Source organism: Phyllostomus discolor, chromosome 11, assembly GCF_004126475.2.
Source record: "Phyllostomus discolor isolate MPI-MPIP mPhyDis1 chromosome 11, mPhyDis1.pri.v3, whole genome shotgun sequence".
Classification (NCBI taxonomy): Eukaryota; Metazoa; Chordata; class Mammalia; order Chiroptera; family Phyllostomidae; genus Phyllostomus; species Phyllostomus discolor.
Genome location: NC_040913.2, coordinates 67,533,571 through 67,556,770, shown reverse-complemented (window position 1 = coordinate 67,556,770; position 23,200 = coordinate 67,533,571). Strand labels below are relative to the sequence as shown.

At 50.0% G+C, this 23,200-nt stretch overlaps 1 protein-coding gene across 1 annotated transcript in view; it reads left to right on the top strand.

Annotated features, from left to right (window-relative positions):
* The window catches only part of RASA3 (RAS p21 protein activator 3), a 117,200-nt gene that overhangs the window by 44,800 nt on the left and 49,200 nt on the right, over positions 1 to 23,200 (top strand). Inside the window, exon 3 of the mRNA XM_028526700.2 lies at positions 15,198 to 15,301. Within this exon, the coding sequence (XP_028382501.1) occupies positions 15,198 to 15,301 (104 nt within the window). The remainder of the gene's footprint in view (positions 1 to 15,197; positions 15,302 to 23,200) is intronic.

Sequence of the window (23,200 nt, the reverse complement as noted above, 5' to 3'; positions counted from 1 at the left end):
CGTGTAGTCATTTGCAAGAATATTCCAGAAAGTATCAGCGTTTTCGTTTCTTTTTACCTATGTAAGTGATTCTTGTGAAGGTGATACTGCCCACCTTCCCCCAGAAAATCCCGATAAAATACTAAAAAAAAAAAACAACCAACCAATCCAGCTCCTGGCACTCAGTGAGGTGCTGTCCCAAGATTCCTGATCTGACCCTCACCTTCCCCAGTGGCAGCTCTGGTTGCGACTGTGCGGAATCTCCACCCCGCAGCTCACCCTGGGCCCCTGCCCCACACCTGGCCCAGAAGCCCCTTCCCTCCTGCTTCCGCTCACCTGTTTGTAGGTGTGTTGCAATCTGGAAGGGAAGCGGCCTACCACATGTCCTGGCCTGGTCCACCAAGTCACAGACGGCGCTGTCCGCCCCTTCTTGTCTTTCCCCAAAGTCAGAGCCCTGCGACTCCTCAGGTTCTGGTTGGAAAGGGGCTTCTCTTTCTCAGAGTTTGGCTGTGTCCGCTGAGTGGTACTGGCAGGTTACAAGGCTGTGTTCACTGTAAGATCCCTTTTTGTTCTGGAATATATGAACACAGTTGTCCATGTGGTTATTTTCTCAGTGTATTGGGATTATGGGGGGTATTTCTGTTCTTTTTTTGTATGTTTTTTTAACATAAATTAGAAATTAGACAGTAAAATGACTGTTATCTGTGGCAAACTGAGGAGGAGCTAACTCATTGCCTCATTTATTGACATGGGCATAACTACAGACTCTCAAATCCTGTCGTTCTTGCTCACCCAAGAGAAAGACTGTTCACAAGCGGATGGGTGTGCACCTCTAGTTTAGAAGGACTGTGTGGGCCAATGCCATGCGGGTGTCTCTGCTTCTCCTGAAAGATGCAAATTGCTCAGAAACTAGCACTTTGTGTGTTCGATATGACTAAACCAAGAAAGACTTCAGCAGCTCCGCACTTTTTAGGAGGGGAGAAGCTATTTGGGGTTAGAATTTGAAAGGCCAGGAGGAAGTCTGTGGTTTGGGAGACAGACTTCATTTTCCGAGACATTTTGAATAACGATGTTGTTAATTGGAAAACACTGACTTTGAAATCAAGAGATTACACAGGTGACATTTTCTCTTTAGCATTTACTTTCTATTTTCTCAAATTAAAGCTTTAAAAAAAAGTCTGTTTGACACAAATGCTGGCCTGCAGCCTGGATGCCGCATGCCAGCTGGAATGGATGGGCCCATCGTCCCGCAGTCCTGGGGTGCTCCATGTGGGGAAACTTGTCCCCCACAACAGGGATGCTCCAGGCGGGGATCCCTCCTCCCACAGTCCTGGGGAGGTGACTCCAGGTGTGGAGACACGTCCTTTTAGGTGTCTTTACGCGACTAAGAGAATGAGAATCCAGTCCACTAACAGTGGAGCAGGTCCTCCATGAGGTTTCCTGGAAAGGCCTGTGTTTCAGTCACCACAGTCTTATTGGTGATGTTGTTGTTATGGATGAGTCTTGGGAAGAGAATTTTTCTGGGTAGCTCTATGTAAATCAGATTTTCCGAAGACCTCGTGTGCTCTCTGTCACACCATTGATTGCCATCCCCTGTGTTTCTGACAGAGGGCCGGTTGGCCTCACCCTCACACAGAGTCACAGCGCTTGCCCTGGACCACCGTCCGTGCAGTGGTATAGGAGCGAGGGGCAGAGCTGGGTGAGGTGGGTGAGAACAACTCGACCACCTGTCATCCGCTCCCTCCTGTTTCTTTCCTCTCGGGTTTTGGAGGAGTGGTATTTGCATCTGGGGCGATTCTGTGTTGAAGAAGCCATCTGTGTTCTCACATCTAGGAATGGTTTAGATTTGCAGTATTCTAAGTGAGGACTCTCTCCCCAACTTGAGAGGTGGGTGACGACCACCCACATCAAGGTCCTGGCCATGGCCTTGAGGACTCCTCACATTGACAGCTCTTGGCAGAGTTGGCCCTGGGAGTTCCAGGACCACCATGGGGTGGGCAGTGGGTCCCTTGGGTTTATGACAGCCCGAGGGGCTCACTGGGTCCATGTCCAGCGGGCCTTGTTCCGAGCACCCTCTTCCTGACATCCACCTCCAGTTTCTCCCTCACTTGTCCTGAGACACAGAAGCCTGCCTCGTGTCAGATGTGAGGATTCTCTCAGAACACCACAAGAAAGCTCAGCAGATAGCAGGTGCTGGTTTCCTTTCCTTGAGCAAGCACCGAGCGACTGCTGCACCCCAAGGCCCCAGCCCGGGTCCAGTCAGAGCTTAGTAGCTGTGCGGTGTAGGTGTGGCTGGCACCTGTGGGGAGAGATGGTGGGTCTGCTCACAGCTGGAGGCGCTTGCATGGGGAATGAGCCATGTCTGCCCTCACACCCTCCTGTCCTGTCCGCCCTCTGGGTGGAGGGTCAGGGTGGCTCCCTTCCTTTCTCCTTTTGGGAGCAGTGGGCTGGGCAGTTGCTGGGCTGGCAGAATGCTGCAGTTAATGGGCTTCCTCTGGGCAAGTGAGAACCTTTGGTACGAGACCCTAACAACTTCCCCCACAGGCTGCTCTCCCCTCTCATCCCCTGGCTTCTCCCCGACACAGTCCTCTTTCAGGGCCTTTCTATGGCAGTTCAAAATGTTTCTGTCATCACAACTGGCCAGTGTGTGAGTCAGGCTTCTCAAAGAAGCATCATTTCAGTCACTTTAAAATGCATGGCCAGGCCTTGGTAAGGATGGGTCTGACCGTAATTTATTGAGAAGAACATGTGATCTCTGTTAGGGAGACCTGGAGGGCGAGGGGAAAGAAGTTGGTGTGGACAGATTTTGGCATTTGGGAGCCTTGTGCAGTGGTGGGAGCCATGCAAAGTGTCTGGTGGGCCCCACCCTATCCCTGTGAGTAGGAGTTTTGCAGATGGGGAAACTGAGTCTGGGAGAGGTAAGGTAACTTGCCCTGGCCACGTGGCACCTTGGAGCTGGGTCAGGCCAGGAAACACAGGCTGCAGGTTGCCCACTGAGGGGGTGGCCGTCGGGCTCTGGTTCCGATGCACAGATGTCCAGTTAAGTCCTGGTCCATCGGGACGAGTGTAAGCAGCATCCTGAGTGTGTTTCATGCTGACTTCCTGCTCCTATGGCCCTGCCTGCAAGAGCGGGGTCCCCAGTGGTCCTCAGGGTCCCTGTTACCTGGCAGCAGCCACCACGGACCCTTCAGTACCTGACTGCAAGCCTGCTGAGACCCTGAAGTGCATGCTGTGATTGGTCTAGGTGACAAAAAAATGTGTAGTCTGTTCTGCCAGGACACTTCTGTTTCAGCATTGGGACAAAAGCTGTGCACTGACTTTAAATTCTCTTTCTGGGGGAGGGTTAACTACATTCCCCCAGTCCCCACATCAGATCTGTGAGATAGTGGGCAACAGGTCATGCATTTCTTCATCCTGTCCTTTGCGGTTGCTGAGTGGCTTTCTCTCCCTGGAGTTGCCCCTCTGTGGAGGCTGCTGTGACCTTGCAGTGAGGGTTAGAGTTCCCTACGAGAGACTGAGTGAGCATCTTGCCTCTCAGTGTCTTATTGGAAACCTTGAGGGGGAAAAAGCCTTTTATAATGAAAGGTCACAGATACCGAGGGCTGTGCTGCACAGCGGTTTTAAAGGAGTTTTAAAATCACTGTTTAAAGGAAGTGAGAGGTGGACTTAGCAGAAAGCAAAAAGACTGTCCTCCTGCCCCTGAGTGCCTGCCTGTAGGGTAACTGTGGCAGCGGAAGGCTGCTCTCTGGAACAGTCGATCGGCGGCATGCCTTCCCATGTCGGACGCAGCACCGCCGGCTGCAGACGTGGGGGACGCGGACCCTTTAAGCACCAGCAGTCCGTGTGGGGTGCAGGTGCCCTGACTTCCTTTCCACGCCCAGTTCTTCTGCTGTGGACATTCGAATACAGCATTTGGGTTAATGACATTTTGATCCAGCTGTTAGTTAATGATTTAACCACATGCACATTTTATTAGCTGAGCACGGAGCTGTTCAGAGATAGGCTGGTGCCCTTTTTGGAAAACTGTCTCTGCTTGCTTGGCTTCCAGTTCATGCTGGGCCGGGAAATGAGCCCTGGCTCTCCGCTGGGAGCCGAGACCCAGTGCTTCCGGACACTCAGCCCTCGGCAGTGGCCCTCTCTGTGGGGTATCCATCGTTCAGACTTTGAGGCACAAAGACTGTCTTAGGAATAGGCCTCTCACAAAGAGACTCAGTGTGGGGTCGCTATTCTTCAGCATGCAGCCTTTCCATCAACCCCGAATATGGAGCAGCTCAGCAGCTCCCTCACCCCTCCTGTCTGACCCCAGATGTTGGGAAATGGACGCAGGCATTTGCGAAAGAGCATGAAACTGGGGAAAACCAGGCTCACGGCTGTTTTCTCATGAGCAAACATTGTTGTTGCAGCGGCAGCAGCCTTGGTGTGGGATGGGGCGTGCCAGCCTTGCAGATGCTGGGAAATGACTCATGGAGAAGTCGGAGTGTTCTCTGTGGCTCCCAAATGGGGCCCCGTCTCAGCCTCTCTCGGCTGCACATCTGGGCTGTGGGAGGAGGGGGAGGGGTGCCAGTGGTTTTCCCTTGTCAGAGTGCTCCTTCAAGATCAACTTGGCTTTCTGGGGGAGGTTTTTTCTTTCTTTCCTTAGGAGAGTTTGCTTGACTCTGTGAAGCTTCTCTTGAACTTCCCTCTGTAATTACCAAGGGGAAGATCTGTCACTCTGGCCAGCCTCGGAGGCAGATGCCGCTGTACGCATTAATTTCCTCCTGTCAGATAGCATATTTAAGGCAAGCCAAGTCCTTTGGGCGGCATTTTTTCTTTATTTGGAAAGAGGGTTCTGGAGCCCTAAGGCTGTAAGTGGGAGCCCACTGTGCAGGGACATGAATCACGAATCTGACTCTGCTGACCTTGGGCTGGTGACAAAGCCAGGCCTGTGGGGAGAGATACCCCAGGTTAAAGCCTCTAATGAGAAGGGGAAGCTCAAGGTTACGTGGCCCGTTTGACTCCTCTGGAAGGAATATATTGTCTTGCCAGGCACATGGAGAAGGTGGGGGTGGGAGAACCCACCTTGCTCCCAATCACCTGATGGTTGGTTTCCTTTTTCTTTTGGAATAAACTAGCAACCCTGCTGCCCATGAACAGACAACAGCAAACTTTCTTGTTCACCAAGAAGGAGGGGTGGGCCGTCTAGACAACCACGTTGGTTGTGGGGGTTGTCACTTGGGATTGGGGGGTGCTTCATCCCACCTCTGTCCTCTGCAAGGCTAGAGGGAGGGGGGACGGACTGTGTGGCTTGCCCTGCTTACAACCCCTCGAGGGTCCTACTTGAAGCTGGAAGGGCTACCATGTCCTGAGAGATGCCACGATCAGGGCTGAAGTGGCCTTTCCGCCATGGGCAGTGTCAGCTCCCGAGTGCAGGGACCTCCTTGTTCCTCTGGGAGAACACACTTTGGGAATGGCCGGATCACATGCCCGTCCTTGCACACTGATGGCAGATATTGATAACAAATTTGTGGTGTGTCTAGTTTAAAAATATATTCTTTATATGTTGTGCTTTAGTGATTTGTCTTTTAATTTACAACATAAATTTATAAATTCTCAGTGGATTAATATCCTGAGCATGGAAATAATATGAAAAGATGGGTATTTAATAGAAAATGGGAGCAACCAAGGCTCAACTACAACAGGAGGGTGTACTCAGCCCACACAAAGGGCGCCCCTTGAGTACTCAGCTTGGGTGATAGGGGAGGCTGTGCCACTGGACCCTATAGGACACCTACGACATTAGGCTATAATACCAAGACAGGGAGTCATAACAGCTCTACCTAATACATAAAAACAAACACAGGGAGGCAGCCAAAATGAAGAGAAAAAAGAAACATGGCCCAAATGAAAGAACAAATTATAATTCCAGAAAATGAACTACACAAAATGGAGATAAGCAAAATATCAGATGCAGATTTCAAAACACTGGTTATAAGGATGCTCAAGGAACTTAGTGAGGACCCAACAGCATAACAATGATCTAGTCAGAAATGAAGGATACACTAATTGAAATAAAGAACAATTTACAGGGAAACAATAGTAGAGTGGATGAAGCTGAGAATCAAATCAATGACTTGAAATATAAGGAAGAAAAAACCAAAAACAACCAATCAGAACAACAATGAGAAAAAGGAATCCAAAAAAAATGAGAATAGTATAAGCAGCCTCTGGGACAACTTCAAGCATTCCAACATTTGTCTCATAGGGCTACCAGAAGGAGAAGAGAAAGAGCAAGAAAATGGAAATCTATTTGAAATAATAATGAAAGAAAACTTCCCTAATTTGGTGAAGGAAATAGACTTGCAAGTCCAGGAAGTACAGAGACTCCCAAACACAATGGATGCAAAGAGACCTACTCTAAGACACATCATAATTAAAATGCCAAAGGGCAAACATAAAAAGAAAATCTTCAAAGCAAAAATTGAAAAGAAATTAGTTGTCTAGAGGGGATTACCCATAAGAACCCATAAGACTGTCAGCTGATTTCTTAAAAGAAACTTTGCAGACTGGGATTGGCAAGAAATATTCAAAGTCATGAAAAGCAAGGACCTACAGCCAAGAATGCTGTACCTGGCAAAGCCATCATTTAGAATTGAAGGGCAGATAAAGAGCTTCCCAGGCAAGCAAAAACTAAAGGAGTTCACATCACCAAACCAATGCTATATGGAATGTTAAAGGGATTTATTTTAAGAAAAAGATCAAAACTATGAACAATAAAATGGCAAAAATATATACTTATCTAAAAAAATACGTACATATCTAAAAAAGCTAACTAAGCAAACAAGAACAGAGACAGAATCATGGATACAGAAAGCATTTTGATGGTTGCCAGATGGGGGCGGTTGGGGGAATGGGTGAGGAGGTGAGGGGATTAAGAAGTACAAATAGGTAGTCACAGAACAGCCAGGGGATGTAAGGTACAGTGTAGGAAATGGACTAGCCAAAGAACTTATACACAGGACCCATGGACATGAACAAGGGTGGGGGGACTGCCCGAGGGAGTGGGAGGTGCTGGGTGGAGGGGGGCAAAGGGGAGAAAATCAGGACAACTGTAACAGCATAATCAATAAAATATAATAAAAAACGACAAAAAAAGAAAATGGGCCAAAGGCATTTTGACAGAAAATGAGAAAGAAAGTGCTCGTACACATAAGGTAGATATTTTTTCCATCAGTTTAGCAAAGTTTGAAAATATTGGTAAGGCTCTGTGTCAGTAGGTTGGGGTATGTTAGTTCCCCCTTTCGGGAGTGCCACATGACATCATGCACCAAAGCCTTAGGACAGTGGAGACCCTTCCACCGAGCAGAATTCATCCTAAGAGAGCGGTCAGACAGCTGTGCAGAGACCCCCTACCCTAGAGTCTCATTCTGTGCTGCTCCTAATCATTAGGAGTTGGCGAGGACCGGGTTGTCGGTCAGTGTCGGGGTCGGTGAATTGAACAGTGATGGTCATTCAGACCTCGGGTGCTGTTTGGCCACTAACCTTTTATATTCGTATTTGGCAGGCTGTCCATGGCATGATGTGAAAGGAAAAAGCTGACTACGTATCAGGATATATAATGTAATCTCCCTTTTATCTTAAAAATATGTTCCTCTATCTCTATTTCTGTTCTACTTAGCCATATACCTTTAGAGAAAACACAGCTCTAGGAGGATAGACCATAGAATGGCACTTTTTTTTTGCTTTCTGACATCTTTATGTATTTTTTAAATTTTGGTTTTTTAAAGATAGCTTTATTGAGATACAATTCACATACCATGTAATTTACCCATTTAAAATAGACAATTCTATGGTTTTCAGTATATTTAGAGTTGTGCAGCCATCACCACCATCAATTTTAGAACATTTTCTTCTCCCTAAAAAGAAATTCTTCCCTTTAACTGTTCCCATTTCCCGCCAACACCCTGCTACCCAGCCCCTGGCAACCACCAGTCTACTGTCGGTCCCTACAGATTTGCCTGTTCTGGGCATTTCATGTAAATGGAATCATACACCGTGTGGCCCTTTGGATCTGACTTTTAACACAGTGTATTCCAGGCTCATCCACACTGCAGTGTGTGTCAGTGGTTCCGGTCCTTCTGTGGCTGATACCTCATGGTACGGCCGGACCACACTTTGTTTATCTGTTCATGTGTTGATGGACACTTGGGTTGCCTCCGCTTCTGGCTGTTGTGAATTATGCTGTTAGCTTGCTTACATGGGTTTTGTGTGGATCTGTGTTTTCATTTCTGTGGCATGCACCCAGGAGTGGGGTTGTTAGGCCATGTGGTTACCCCCTGTTTACCATTTTGAGGAACTGCCACTGATTTCCAAAGTGGCTGCACAAAAGATGTACGTTCCTCCAAGCAGTATATAAGGGTTCAGATTTCCCCACATCCTCTCTCCAACACTCGTTATTATGTGTTTTTGATGGTAGCCATCCTGGTGGGCCCAGCCGATTTCACAGTGTAATATCCTCAATAGACCCCCATCCCTTTAAAAAAAAGATTTTGTCTATTTATTTGTCTTTAGAGAGAGGGCCAGGACGGGAGAAAGAAAAGGAGACAGACATTGATGTGCAAGAGAAACGTCGACCCGGCGACCTTTCCCCTTGAGGGATGTCACCCATCCAATTGAGCCACACTAGTCAGGGCTAGATTGTCATTCTTAAAAAGAAAAAGCAATTTCTTGTTTTTAGTTAAAATGAAAGGTATGTTTTCTGTGAGTGTGTGTTTTCTTTTAATTTTTAAAAAATTGATTTTAGAGAGAAGGGGAGAGAGAGATTGGTTCCGCTTACGTATGCATTCATTGGTTGCCTCTTGCATGTGCCCGGACTACAGATCAAGCCCACAACAGTGGCGTGTCAGAGTTGTGTTCTAACCAACTGCACCACCTGGCCAGGGCAAATGTGTCCTTTTAAAAAGCAAACAATATTCAGATCATAAGAAATAAAAGAACAGATATCCTAAAAATTTACACATAAGCCTAATTATCAACTTACTGTGAAAAATAGTGTCTTCCTGGGGTGTATATATACCAAACTTGGGGGGAGGATTAGGTGTAGTCGATAAGGAGAGGGTGCCTGCAGGTGGAGCCCCCACAATAAACGCCCGCCAGGCCTTCGAGGTCGGTGGCCGTCTCCCGTCTGAGCCGCTGGCACACCTTTCACATGGGAGCCCTCGTCTTCCTGAGCCTGCACGATCTGTTGTCTTTTGGATCTAAGAGTGCAAACAGTTCCACGTGGACATAAAGCAACCAGAGTCCCACCTAAAGAGACGGGGGTCCCAGACCGTGGGGATGGGGGTGCTGGTGAGGGAAGAGTGGAGACAGGACTCGCACGTGGCTGCCTGTTTCTGTGGCATTCCGGAGAAATATCTGCTACTGGAAAAGCAGAGTGTGCGTGGGCCACTTCTCCATAAGGCCTTGGGAAAAGTTCTGATTTCTCTGTGATAGTGGGTTCAAGAGTTCTGTCCCCCCTAGGTTTTTAGGAAAGATTTTATTTATTTATTTTTAGAGAGAAGGGAAGGGAGGGAGAAAGAGAGGGAGAGAAACAATGCGTGGTTGCCTCTTGCGGGCTCCCAATTGGGGACCTGGCCTGCAACCCAGGCATGTGCCCTGACCGGGAATCGAACCTGTGACCTTTTGGTTTGCAGGTGGAGCCACACCAGCCAGGGCCTCTTAGATATTTTTGATAGCAACTCTAGTGGTGAAAGTTGTCCTCATGCTACCACGCTGAGGCCACTCTGCTTTGCCAGAATGACTCTTACCCTTCGTTGCTTTCCTGGCTGTTACCTCATTGCACTCTGTTCTGGTCCTTCTATATCTCAGTCACCTGCCTGCCTCTCGTCCCTCTGGATTAGTCTCTCTGGGTCCTTTATTGTCTCAGCTCTCACAGGCCACCAGCTTCTGTCTTGGGTCTCCAAGGAGACACTGTCAATTTGCCTCCCTGTTCCATTTGGAAAGCTACCTGCCCCTTATTCTCAGACCTACAGGTGAATGGTGTTTTTTTTTCCTGTGGAAAAGGAAATAATGCCATAGAACATGTAACCATCTCCAGAGTGATGTGCCTGGAAGGGTTTATGGGCCCGAGTAAGGGAGAATGTGTATTCTGAAGCTCTGTGCTGTTTTAAATTGAATTCCTCTTCTAGCACACTGTGATTTGAGACTTGGGGACAGGCAGGGTTGTATGCCAATGAGGGTTGTATAGTCATCTAGGTGTGGGTCTGAGCAGGAAGAGGTGGGCATTGCCTGGTCTCCCTGCCTTGGCCCCATAGCTCCTAGCGGGGGGTGGCTACCTCCTTCCTCCCTGTCTCCCTCCCAGTGTCCCTGGTGCAGCAGCCGTCAGCTGCGATGGCAGCCCAGGTCTGGAGGTCCTTTCTGAGCGTTGCCCTAGCTCTGCTTTTTGTCGGAAGGGCATCTGTCCCCCAGCTGCACCCGATCCTCTTTCGTGGTGAGCTGCCATGTGATGTCCCAGGAGAATAAAACACCTTCACATGTACAGTTTCTTTGGTGATTATTGCATTTCCCTTCATGTTCTACTTTCCTGTGTTTTGTTTTTTTCATGTATTCCATCGACTCCATCGGAAAGAGCTCACCAGATAGCCTGAGAAGCTGGTCCCATACGGGTTGGGCCTGGTGTGTGAGGGTCCCAGGGCCACTGTAACAAAGTGTCACAAACTCAGTGGCTAAAACAATACAAACTTACTATCCCACAGTTCTGGAAGTAAGAAGTCCAGAATCACCACAGTCGGTGTCACAGCACTGGTTCCATCTGGCGGCCCCAGGGCCGAATACTTTTCCTGACCTTGCCCGGCCTTGTCTCGGGGGCCTGCATCACTGCAGCCTCACTTCTGTCACCAGCTGTCCTTCTCTGGCTCTGACCCCTCTGCTGCCTCTTATGAAGACCCCGTGATCCACTGGGCCACCCTGGATAACCCAGGATAACTGCTGAACTCTAGATCCTTAGCTTAATGCCATTTGCAAAGTCCCTCTTGCCATGTAAGGTAACATATTCACAGGCCCTGGAGATTAGGACCTGGACATCTTTGGAGGGACATTATTTTTCTGACCATGGTGGGATTCAAAGCTTACTCTTTCCTTGCTTGTGAGGAGGGACCCCAAAACACTGGAATGGTCTTCTGGAGGGAGGGCCCTTGTAGTACAGACATCCCACACTAAATGAACATTCTAGGAAGCCATCCGTATCAGTGTACCAGCTAGCATTGTTGTGAGAGGCTGCGTTCAGCTTCAGTGAATTTTTTTTGCAGACTCTTTCAGTGCATTTGCCTGTTTCATGATGAGTGACTTATGAGCACACCTGCCCACACCTGTGCTCAGAGTGTTCAGCAGTTTTATCAAAAACAGCAGGACCCCTGTGCCCCACCCTCCCTATTCACCTGAGTTTGCCCCCAGCAACTTTTTTGTTCCCTGGATGCAAAAAGTCCTCAAAGGGAAACATTTTGCTGACATGGAAGAGGTGAAACAAAAAATGGCAGAAGCACTAAAAGGCATCAAAATAGATGAGTTTAAAAACTGTTTTGAGCGTGGGAAAATTGTCTCAATGGGTTTATTGCATCACATGGAGAGTACTTTGGAGGTGACTGGAGTTCAAACATGTAAGAATAAATACACAATTTCTTACAAATAAATTCCGATTTTGGGGGGGTCCCTACTTGTACACAAGCTGGACTGCCTGGTTTCCCCACCCTGTGAGGGTGTTGTGACGGCTGAAGGCAGCTGACCCTGGAACAAAGTGGGTTTGAACTGTGCGGCTGCACTTGCACATGAATTGTAAAACCTGCGTTGTTCAAGGACCAACTGTATTTGCTACCTGTTGGAGCTCGGAACAGGACCTGGGATGTCAGGGTGCCCCGGTGGTGCTGGCCACCCCCTGGAGCACCAGCTCCTTGAAGGCGGGGTCCAGGGCCCAGAACAGAGTGCAGAGCGCATTTGGCCACCCTTCCTGAGGGTGACCTGTCAGGAGGCGAGAAGCTGGGGAAAGGGCTGTGAAGAGCCCTCTTCAGGCTGTAGGGGTTTTGAAAAAGCAAGACATTGAGTGATTTTTGTGAATTTACAGAGCTGTGTCATTGTCAGCGTAACCTGTTCCAGGACACTCAAGAAGGGCCTTGCGCAGTTCCGCCCTGCCACCCCTGGCCTTTTGCATTCACTGACCTGCTTCGTACGCACGCATATCTGCCTTTTCTGGACATTTCATATACACACAGTATCATAACATGTTGGGCCCTGGCTGGTGTAGCTCAGTGGATTGAGCGTGGGCTGCGAACCAAAGGGTCACTGGTTCGATTCCTGGTCAGGGCACATGCCTGGGTTGCAGGCCAGGTCCCTAGTGGGAGCCATGTGAGAGGCAACCACACATGATGTTTCTCTTCCCCTCTTTCTCCTTCCTTTCCCCTCTCTCTAAAAATAAATACATAAATAAAAATTTAAAATACATATTTTTTATTTTAAATAAAAATGAAGAAAGTGTTTGTTTTTTGCATCTGGATTCTTGCACTTAACATGTTTCTGAGATGCACTGTTGCAGCATTATCAGTACTTCATTCTTTCGTGTCACCAAATGGGAATTCTTTGTATGAATTTACCAGATTTTGTTTTTCCACGTGTCACTGGATGGGCATCTGGGTCGTCTCCACCTGTTGGCTACCGTGAATACTGCTGCTGTGGACGTTCACGTGGAAGTTCTCGTGTGGACACGTTCTCACTTCTCTTGGGTGTGCACCTTGGAGGGGGATGGCTGCGTCCTGTTGTCTCTCCGTGTTTAACTTTTCAGGACCCTGCCAGATGGTTTTCTGTCTTGCATCTGGATCCCGAAGTGACTGCGCTGTTTTGCATTTCCTCCAGCAGTGTACGAGGGTTCCACTTTCTCCACGCCTTACTCGACACTCGTTATTTGTCATCTTTTTTCATTACCACCGTCCTAGTGCACATGAAGTGGTTTGTTGTCAATTAATTTGCATTTCCCTGATGGCTAATGACATTGAACATTTTTTTTATATGCTAGAGGGTCATTTTTCTTTGGTGATATCTGTTCAAACTTTTTGCTTGTTTTTCAACAGAATTACTTGTCTTCTTATTGTGCTGTAAAAGTTTTTGAATGTATTCTGGGTGCAAAGTTTCTGTATCCGATGTATGATTTGTGAAGATTAATTTCTGTATAGTTGTAATTTTAGGTGTTGTAGTTTTAGCTCTTATATCTAGGTATGTGATCATTTTGGTAAACTTTGTGTCTGGTGTGAGGTAGGGGTTTCTCTGTCTGTCCCTGGGATAGGACCACGCTGTTTTGATTACTGTTACATTGCAGTAAAGTTTGAAACCTGGAACTCGGAGTCCTCCACCTTTGCTCTTCTTTCTCAAGTATGTGCTGGCCATGGCGGGTCCTGTGCCTTTCCTGCTGGCAGGGTCAGCACGTGGTTTGGTTTCTGGGTGTCAGACCTGTTGGCTCCCTGCCTGTCTCAGCCCTCTCCTCCTCGCCGACCCCCTCTCCCTGGCTCAGCCCTCTGTGGGTCTGGGCATGGGCAGTGCCCACTGTGGGCCCATTCTGGACCCCAGACTTGCTCGATTCCCTCCTTGCCTGCTGCTGTCCTCTCCTCCATGCTGTGCTCCTTTCTTTCTGAACGGGTGCCACTTTCCTGTCATGCCTGCCTCCTGTGATGGCTTCTTTGCCCCACTCCTTTGTCCCCACAATGACCCTGTAGCTCGCAAAGCTCCAGTTCTTTGTGCTAGTGACCTTCAAGCGACAGCCAGTGGTTCCATCCAAAACACTGTTTTATGGAATCTGTGATGTTGCACTGTGGCTTTATGTGCACTAAGAAAAAGCAGTCTAATCAATCTCTGAAACAATCCTCTCTGACGGTGACTGCAGGGTACTTTCTGATTTCAGAGATCCTACAGTTGGGGTGGGGGCAGGGGGCATCTCAGAGCTGATAGAATCTGGCTTTGGATCTCTCTTAGTTGGGAGCTGATCTCGCCCTCCCTCCATTTCTTTCCTAGTGTCATGCCTGTGTCACTCACAATAAGCTCTCACTAGGAGACACTCATGGTATCAACTCTTTTTTCTATTTCTTTTCATACTCGGGCAGGAGCCTATACCCCTCTTTCTCCTAACAAAGTGTAACAGACTGTTTTAGTTTTTGCTTGGCCTGCTATGGTCCTCTGTTGGGCCTCAGCCGTGCATGTGCACGGCAGTGGGATTGTGCCAGATCCCAAGGTAGCTGCAGGTGTGTGTGCCGAAGGGACCGCTCCATTTCCTACCTGTGGGTGCAGGTCTGGGGGTGCCGTGTTCTGTGTACCTTCACCATGGCTTCCAGGACCTGGCATCTGCTAACCTCAGCCTGCGCCTGGCTGGGGTGATCCGGGGCTCCTGGCCCCTTGGTTAGAGGTGGGTGAAGCTCCTCTCCCGGGGAGGGGTGCAGATGGTCACCCAGTTGGAGTTTCACCCTGATTTCTGGACAAAGGGGGACGCTCTGCACTCTCTCAAACTGGGATGCTGAGTGAGGCCTGCCCCGCTACCCAGACCCTCAAAGTGGTTGGCAGTGCTGGAGCATGTGTGTTAACCCCGGACACATGACAGACATAGTTGTGTTCACGGCACCACCTGTGTCGGGCCCTCTGGCTGCTCTGACCTGATACGAAACCGGCACAGCCATTCACTCATTGGACGCAGCGATTTCCCACCGGCGTGCCGCACCTGACTCTTTAGTCAGGGGCACTGACCTCTTTTCCCGTAGATTGTCAGTGAAAAAATGACAACTGCCACACAACAATAGCTGTCTGGTGTGAGTGAATCAAAATTACACCTATTTTTTGGTCAGATCAGCAAAAACTAAAGTACATTCTCTGGTGTGCTGCAGAATTTTGGTAATTCGTCTCCGTGTGCCAGTGGATGAGGAAGGTTGAAAATCGCTGATTTAATGTGACTTGCCTTTGGAGCTGGGGCCGCATCTGTGATAATTTTTGCAGCCTGCTTACTTTTGAGTTCATTTCTATCCCAATTAAGGAAGCGTGATTTCATGCCTTACAAGCAGAACGCAGAAAGGTGTGCATGTGGTGCTTTTACAAACGCGGTTGCTGCGGGTGCCCGGCAGGTGTGCAGTCTGCAGGCCCCGCCCCGCGCGAGCCCACCGACGCCGGCGCCGCGGCCCTGCCTCCCGGACTCTAACGCGCCCTTCTGTTTGTTTGTCCAGCCCCTTCTACGGAGAGGACTTCTACTGTGAGATTCCTCGGAGCTTTCGTCACCTGTCGTTTTACATTTTCGATAGAGACGTTTTCCGGAGGGATTCAATCATAGGTAGGTACCAGAATGGATGTTCCCTTCTTCATCTCCACCTTCTCTGCTCGGCGTGTCATTCTGCTGTACCTGGAGCAGCTCTTCCCGGCACCCTGTTCGGAGACGACAGAGCTGGGCAGCGTTTCTAGCCTGGCCCTTCCGGCTGTGCTGGGGGCGGGGGGTTGCCCGCTTGGGGAAGACCACCCAAGTCCTGCCCTGGCCAGCGCGTGGAGGGGCTTCACGGCATGACGTCCTGTGGGAGAGACCGGAACACGCCAGCAAAGGCTTTGGAGCTGTCTGTGAAGGTGCAGGTACAGCAATCATCAAACCTGTCCTCAAATGACCCCCGAGGGCTCTGCCAAGGGGCCACTGTGCAGAGGGAAACCCTCCCACCATCCCCAGGCTGCTCCTGTTCCTGACTCCCAGCACCCCTCCGTAGGGAGTGGGATGGTATTGGGGCTGTCTCAGAGATACTGGGTGCTCTCAGAGGTTTTGGTGTTCTCAGAGGTATTGGAGTGTTTTCAGAGGCATTGGGGTGCTCTCAGAGGCACTAGCATTTCAGTGGGGGACTCTCGGAGAGAAGGAGGCCCAGTCTGAATGAGGAGGACAGGTGTGGAATAGCAAAGAAGCTTCCCGAGTTCAGGAGAGCACCTGTGTCCTTCTTCATGTTTACTGTGGCCCCAGAAATAGAATTGAGAAGCTAAACATGGGCACAGTCGTAGGTGCTGGAATCCAAGCACCATGTAACGTCCGTGCTGTGGCTTGGCCTCTCCTGCGGGGGGAGGCTCTGGGGTAGAGCACTTTGAATTTGAAGTGCACTTGAGTCACGCAGGCCTTTCTTGTTGATCGTGCTTAGGGCGTTCCGACCAGCTCCTACTCTGCCCAGACCACAGGGGCAGGTCACCTACAGAGCCAGTAGGGATATTTTCATCCAGGCCGCAGCGGACTCCCAGCAGCACTCGGGACAGTTGGCCACCTCCCTTGCAGCTCCTTCTCAGCCTCCTGGCCTTACCCAAACTCTTACTCCCGGGCCTCTGGCGGTTTCTCCGCTGCCTCCTTAGCTCTCAGCCTGTAGGTCCAGCTACCCTGCAGGACCCCTGTTGTTGTCTCGAGACATCTCAGATGCATCATGCTGAACTCACGGTGGCCACCAAAGGTTCCCCTTTGCTGGATAAACCCCTTATCTGCTGCTTCCCCACTCTCCTAGCTGACCTGCCAAGACTTGGAGGTCAGTTCCTGCAGGGTGCAGCCACGTCACCGTATCCTGAGCCTTCGCTTGCTTGGACTGTAGCCTGCACGGTCTCAGTGCCTGGCCCTCATACCCTTCCCTTCACTCCACACCTATCAGAGCTGCCTTTTCTGTGTGTGAGCCATAAGCATCTCCCTGTGTGAAGCCGACCACTGGCTCCCCACCACACTTACAAAAAGCTCAAAACATGATTAGGGCCCAGAACTGACTCATAGTGTCTGTACCCAACATCTGGCTTTGGCTTAGTAGGCAGTCACTAAACATTTGTTGAAAGAATGGACAGGTTTTTTTTTTAGTTTTTAAAAGAAATATTTATTTTTAGAGAGAGGGGAAGGGAGAGAGAAAGAGAGGGAGAGAAACATTGATGTGAGAGAGAAACATCGATCGGTTGCTCCTTGTATGTACCCCATCCAGAGAACCGAACCCACAACCCAGGCACGTGCCCGGACCGGGAATCCAACCTGAGACCTTCTGCTTTGAGGGATGACACTCAACCAACTGAGCCCCATTGGCCAGAGCAGAATGGAAGATTTTTGAAAATACCTCCACGCATTGTATTTATTCCATTTCAGAAATTCAATGTGTTTTATAGATAGATTCCCATCTAAAGAAACTATTTTCTAGAGTTACATGCTTCCATTTTACAGCCTGATTTATTTTCAAGAAAATTTCCAAGTTTGAGTCCACACTGCCTGGTTTGGTGTGGAGAAGGAAGTCCGTACTTCATGGGATGCATTTAAGATCTTTCATGATCTGACCCAATTGTTCTCTGGGCTGAACTTCTCAACGCCCACAATGGCCTTTCTAGCTGCGTCAACGTAAACACCCTCACGTGTGCATTCACACACGTGCGTAGAAAGAACCTAACTTGTGCGCCTGTGCAGGCCTCCACTTGCATGTCTACCGGTCACACCCTCTTAACACTGGAAGCCTTTTCAGTGCCTCAGTTTTCTAAACCTGACTAGTCCTGCAGGGACAGCCCGCATGCCGTCACCCCTCAAGCAGCATGCTCCTCCTTTGCTACCGGGGAGTGGGTTAAAATCCAGGTACCTGGGCCTCCACCCAGGCTGGCGGATCCAGATTTTCTGGGCGCTGAAACCAGTGTTCCATGGCTTTATTAAGTTCCTCAGGATGGCATTTACAGTTAGAAGAAAACTAACGTGTACTAATGCTTACATGTGCCAAGCACTGTGCTCGGTGTTTTAATGAGCACAAAATCATGCCGTTTATCTTTTGCATTAGCCCTGGGAAGTAGATATCACCTCCCTTGCTGTATCAGGAAGGAACTGAGGCTCAGAGAGAATAAGACACTGGCCCGAAGATGCACAGCTGGTGAGCCAGCAAGTCAAAAACTTCCCATCGTGTTTGTAGAGAAGTGAGGACCAGTGTTAGAAGAGACACGGGAGGAGAAAGGTGTGTCTGCATCTGCGTTAGTCATCCCGAGAAGTCATCTCCGTCCCTAAAGACTCTTCAGCGGGTCCTGCCCATTGTCCCCAGAACTCGCTGTCACTCTGAATCTCATTTTCATCCTGCCCAGTGTGATAGGTGCCCTCAGAGAATTCCAGTCTGAACCTTTCCTGTCTGAACCAAGCGTTTAGATGTATGCTTTCTCTGGGACGTTGGGTCCCAACCACGTGACGTGTGAGTGTGAAGGCGTGCCTAAACCAAGTGATTCAGCCTGACTGGAGGCAGGGAGAGCAGTAGCCACCCTGTCTACCAGAATCACCGGATCCACTCCATCTACATCAGGAAAGTGACAAGGAGGAGAGTTCTTGTCATTTTCTCCAGGCCCTCACTCTGCTCCCCACTCGTTCCCTGGTGGGCAGATCGGGGAGGTACCTTAGAACTCCCCTCCCCTCCCCTCCCTGCCTGCACACCTTCCCATCTCCCCTCCCCTTCCTCCCTTTCTGATCTCATGCTTCATCATTTCCTTCTCTCCTTTACCGTGTGTTTCCCTTTTTAGGATCTTGGTTCACATGTGAATTTCTCCTTTAGTCCACGTGTGTGGCTTATTTCCTACCCCTGAGTCATCTCTGTGAGCCTTCGAGATGCCTCTTATCAAAGGTGGATGAATAACGCTTCCAAGGCAGTACAAGCCTGGGGTTTATGAAAAGAAAACAAAACCAAACCGGCGGGGCAGCGAGGAGCCTTTGTACAGGAGGAGGACGTGTTGATTCTTGTTTTATTGTGGCTAGGGTGGCTTCACTGGAAAATAATGAAACTTAATGAAAGATTTATTAAGCATTCATGTGTTGAGGCTTCAGTGAACTCTTACACTGAACACGTTTTGTAGGGGTGCAGATTCGAGTTCGGTCCTAGGAAGCTAGACCCACCCTCCGGCTTCAGTGAGCCGCACTTCTGCTCCGTCATTTCTCCCATCTTCCCTACTCTCGCTCGGGCAGGGCGGAAAGTGCTGCCTTTTTGTTCTGGAACTATCTAGCAGGAATTCATGCTGTAGGAAAGGAGGAGAGGTGTAAATTGAAGTGTTGGGTGCACATACGTTGTATTTCTCTATATAACAAATACATAGCATTTACTATGTGCAGGTATTGTTCTAGGCCCTTTACAAATACTGACTCATTTGATCTTCATAACTCTGTGAAGGGTGTGCATTTTTCAGATGAGAAAACTGGTACAGACAAGTCAACTCGGCTTTTAGGTGGTAGAGCTGGAGTTCAGACCTCAGCAGCTGGGTTCTCAGGTCTGTGCTACTGAACTCTTGACCTTATTTTAGGTTATGCTTCGTTGCCTGTATGCAGAGGCAGTTGTTGGTTGAATGTGGAGCCTGATGGGGGTGGGGGTGGGGAAGTCCAGGATGACTCCTGGCTATGGGTTTACACCACCAGGTGGATGGAGATGGTGGCGGGTGAGTGGGAGGTGGCGGTGGCAGCAGAATGAGTTATTTGTATCAGAGCAAGATGCCATCCTCCATGACCCACCGCTGCCATCCCTCCCACGAGCTGCAATTTATTGCCACCACCTACCACCCCCTGTTCATCACTCATTGTCTGTCCTCTGCCCCCCTCCACTCATCACCTGCCTACCATTTCCATTTATCACCTTCCCCTAATCCTTTCCCTGTCCTCCACTCATGAACAGCTGCCACCCTCCGCTCATCACCCACCACCCACTGCTACCCACCCACCACCCTTTACCCGTCATGTAATATTCATCTGTCCTTCATTGTCTGCCACCCTCCGTCCATCCCCTACCAGCTACTGCCACCTATGATTCATCATTCATCGTCACCACTGCCGCTGCCCACCATCACCGTCCACTACCCACAACCCCATCTGCCCTCCTCTGCCACCCTCCTCCACCACCCTCCACCTTCAGCCCATCATGTCCCGCCCACTAATCGTCACCTGCCCTCCTTCTCCTCCACCCATCGTGTGCCATCCACCATCCTCAAGTCCCTGTCCTGTCCCTTGGCCCACCATTCCTCTCCCCCCACCCACCGTCTGCCATTCCTCAGCTCCATCTGTGTCTCTCCACCCAAAATCCACTTGGTGCAAACCATAACCCAGGAGTCATCCAGGATTCCCCACCCCCATGCACACCTGTCCTAGCCCCTGAAACACGCGCCTCCCCTCTGTTGGAATGCAACCCTGTACACGTGGAATGCTTCCTTCCTGGGTGTCCGCATCTCAGTGTTGGAGCCTCGCAGCAGACTCACTTCCCCCTGGAACGGGCAGTTCTGTGCCGGCACGGGACAGCAGGCGGCAGGGGTGGGCTGAAGGCCCGTGGGGCCGACCCTGCAGAGGCTGTCGGTGGAAAAGGAGTACTCACCCTCTTCCACCAAAAGCTCCTTTCAGCTGGTGCCTCCTCTGGCGGGAGCCACCCTGAGCGCACCAGGTTTACTGCTTTCCCAGGCCGGTGAAGATGCCTGGGTGGTGGGCTTCCACTTGACAGAGGACAAGAAATTCAAAATCAAGTTCAAAAAGTCTAAAGGCAGCTTTGGTGCTGAGGGAGCACCGAGTGGAGTTTATGAAGGAATGGCTAGTGCGTGCTCCCGGTGGTGTTTCTGGCGGTGTGGACCGGAGTTTCACGGTTGTTAACATGCAGGTGCTGATTCGTGAGTTTGGGGCTGGGCGTTTCCAGCTGGTAACATTCTTGGGAACTGCTGTGATTGAAGTTCGGGACGTACGTAGCATGGATCACACAGGCACTGAGACAGTTCACATCGGACTCCGTTTTAATATGGAGTTGTGTAGGAGCTTCCCGATGGAATCCCTAACTCTGAAGGAACCCACGAAGAAGGGTTTGCAGGTTGACAACACGCATAATGGCAGCCGTACCCGTGTGTCTCTGTTGGCACGATGGGTCTGAAATTCAGATCTGACCCTGGGACTCCTTTGCTCTGGTCCTTCTGGGCTCCCTTTGCTCTTGGGGTGACTTCCAGACTCTGAGCATGACACACAAGCCCTTCATGATTGTTCTGCCAAGGGACTCCTCCTTCCTGTCCTCCTTACCCCCAGACGTAGGCTCAGCCCTGCCCAATCCCTCCCAGTCCCTCTCCTGATGTCCCCCACCTCCTGGCCTTGGCTCACGCTGCCTCCTCTGCCTGGTGCCCTGCCTCTGGTCCTTTTCCCCATCCCCACACCCACCTGGCTACTGCGGCCCACGGGAGCCCCTGGTTAGCCAGAGGCGGCACCAGAGCGAGCTGCCCCCTTGCTCTGTGTGTTCCCCCATGGCTTCACCTGCTGGAGCGTTCATTGGACTGTACTTCCTATGGTCTGGAGCTCCCCGAGGGAGGGAAGACCCAGGTTTCCCTCTGTCCAACACCTACTGGGTGTGCCGAGATTTGCTCAAGGGTGGAAGGAAGGAAGCGGGAGAGGGAAGAGCAAACGGGTAGAACCTTAAGCTGGTTAGAAGCTGACATTTTACCCAGTGACATTGTGGCTGCATTGGCCGCAGCAGTATGACAGGTGAAAGTGAGCATGGGGAGATAGAGTATCGGTTTGAGTGACTGGCCCAGATTATGCTCAAATGAAGAGGAACTTGACTAATCCTTGTAAGGCAGGACAGTCAGGAGCTAGAAAAATTCCTGGGCCAGTGGAATGGGGAAACTGAGACAAGAAAATAAAACAAGGCCAAACAATTTGAGTGACTTAAAACCAGCCAGTGAATTGCAACAAATTATCTCCTCTAACCAAGGCCACTTGAGAGGGAATGGTTCATACCTCTCCTCCCTAACCCGAGAATGCACGGCTTAACTCTCCCTGGTTTGGGAGATAGAGGACAGAGACCCAGTTAAGTCACTTGTGCCAGCTGAATTCAAGGACAGATGAAGTCAGGGGAACAAATGATGAAAACCCCATTAAAAGCCAGATAGATTCAAAATGAAAGTAAGGCAGTGTAACGGACCAGAGAACATTCCCAACCCCCTCTATGTGCTCACTTCGACACATCATATTAAAAAATGCACCTAGAAAGCTAATGAATATTCTGCCAAAACCTTCCCCATAAGCTTCTCGCCCATGGAAGGAAAGGTAAAAAGCCCTCAGAACAAAGATGCAGTGCAGGCTCACTCCGGAGGAGGGGGCCCCAGCCCCCGAGCCGCAGACCCGGGGGCTGGGTTGCTGGCTTGCTGGAACAGGACTGCCAATGAAGCTCGCCTGAGCCCTGCCACCTGTCCCTGCCCCCCAACACCCCCTGCCCCGCAGGAGGTGAGCTTTGGACGAGAGACCCCTGTTCCTGTCCGCAACCCTGCACTGCCCCCCAGTCCGCCTGTGGAAAAATTGTCGTCTGTGAAACTGGTGCCAAAAAGGTTGGGGACCGCTGCTGTTGGGCATGCTCATGCCCCTTCCCAGGCGTGAACCTTTTATTTCCTCCTAAACCCTAAGGGTTGCAAGGGGACTTACGGCCAGGGGAGCAGCGGGCAGTGGCAGCTCCACTGGGTCCACCCCCGATCCTGTCTCCAGGGCCCCCTTCTCCTCTGACCAGTGGACTAGCAGCAGCCTCACCTTGGCTCACTCCTTTCCTGTAACGTTTCTAGGGAGCCAAAGCAGAGCACCGCCTGGGCCCTCTCCTGTTACTTCTTGCACCCGAAGTCCTTCCTGTGTCTCGCTGCCCCTGGCATTAACAAACGTATTCTCAAAGTCACCTGGACTCGTGTTGTGAAATCTTCCCTGCGTGAAGTCCAGAACTCCCACACTGCAGGCCGGCCTGAGGCACGCCAGCTCAGGGCCCGTGCCTGTCTGGGGACGGGGGCACAGGAGAACTTTTCTGAGTGGTAATCCTAAGGAAAAAGAAATTTAAAAATATTTTTTGTACGTTTGAATCAAATAAACTGATCAAGTTCGTTCTGGGGTTAGTTCTCAAAATAATCAGATAAGTTGTTTATTAATCATTCTGTTTAAGGTGCCTTCTATTTTTGAAGATAACCAGCAAAATCATGGCTTAGGCGTTCTTGGTGGCTTTAAAATTATGGTGTGTCAGTGTGCAATTGGACTAAGATGTCTTCACCGTCGTTTTTACAGCTGTAAAAATAAGTGGCTGTCTGAATCTCCAGGAATAATTTGAAGTTATGACTAGTAATTACGTTGTTGCCAGAATGAGAAGCCAAGTTCTAGAGTATAAATTTCTGTCACGGAAACGAGCGCGGTGTCCCCAGCCCCTCGCGGCCTGCGGTGTCTGCTGTTGGCCTGGCCCCAGTGGAGCCCACGCTC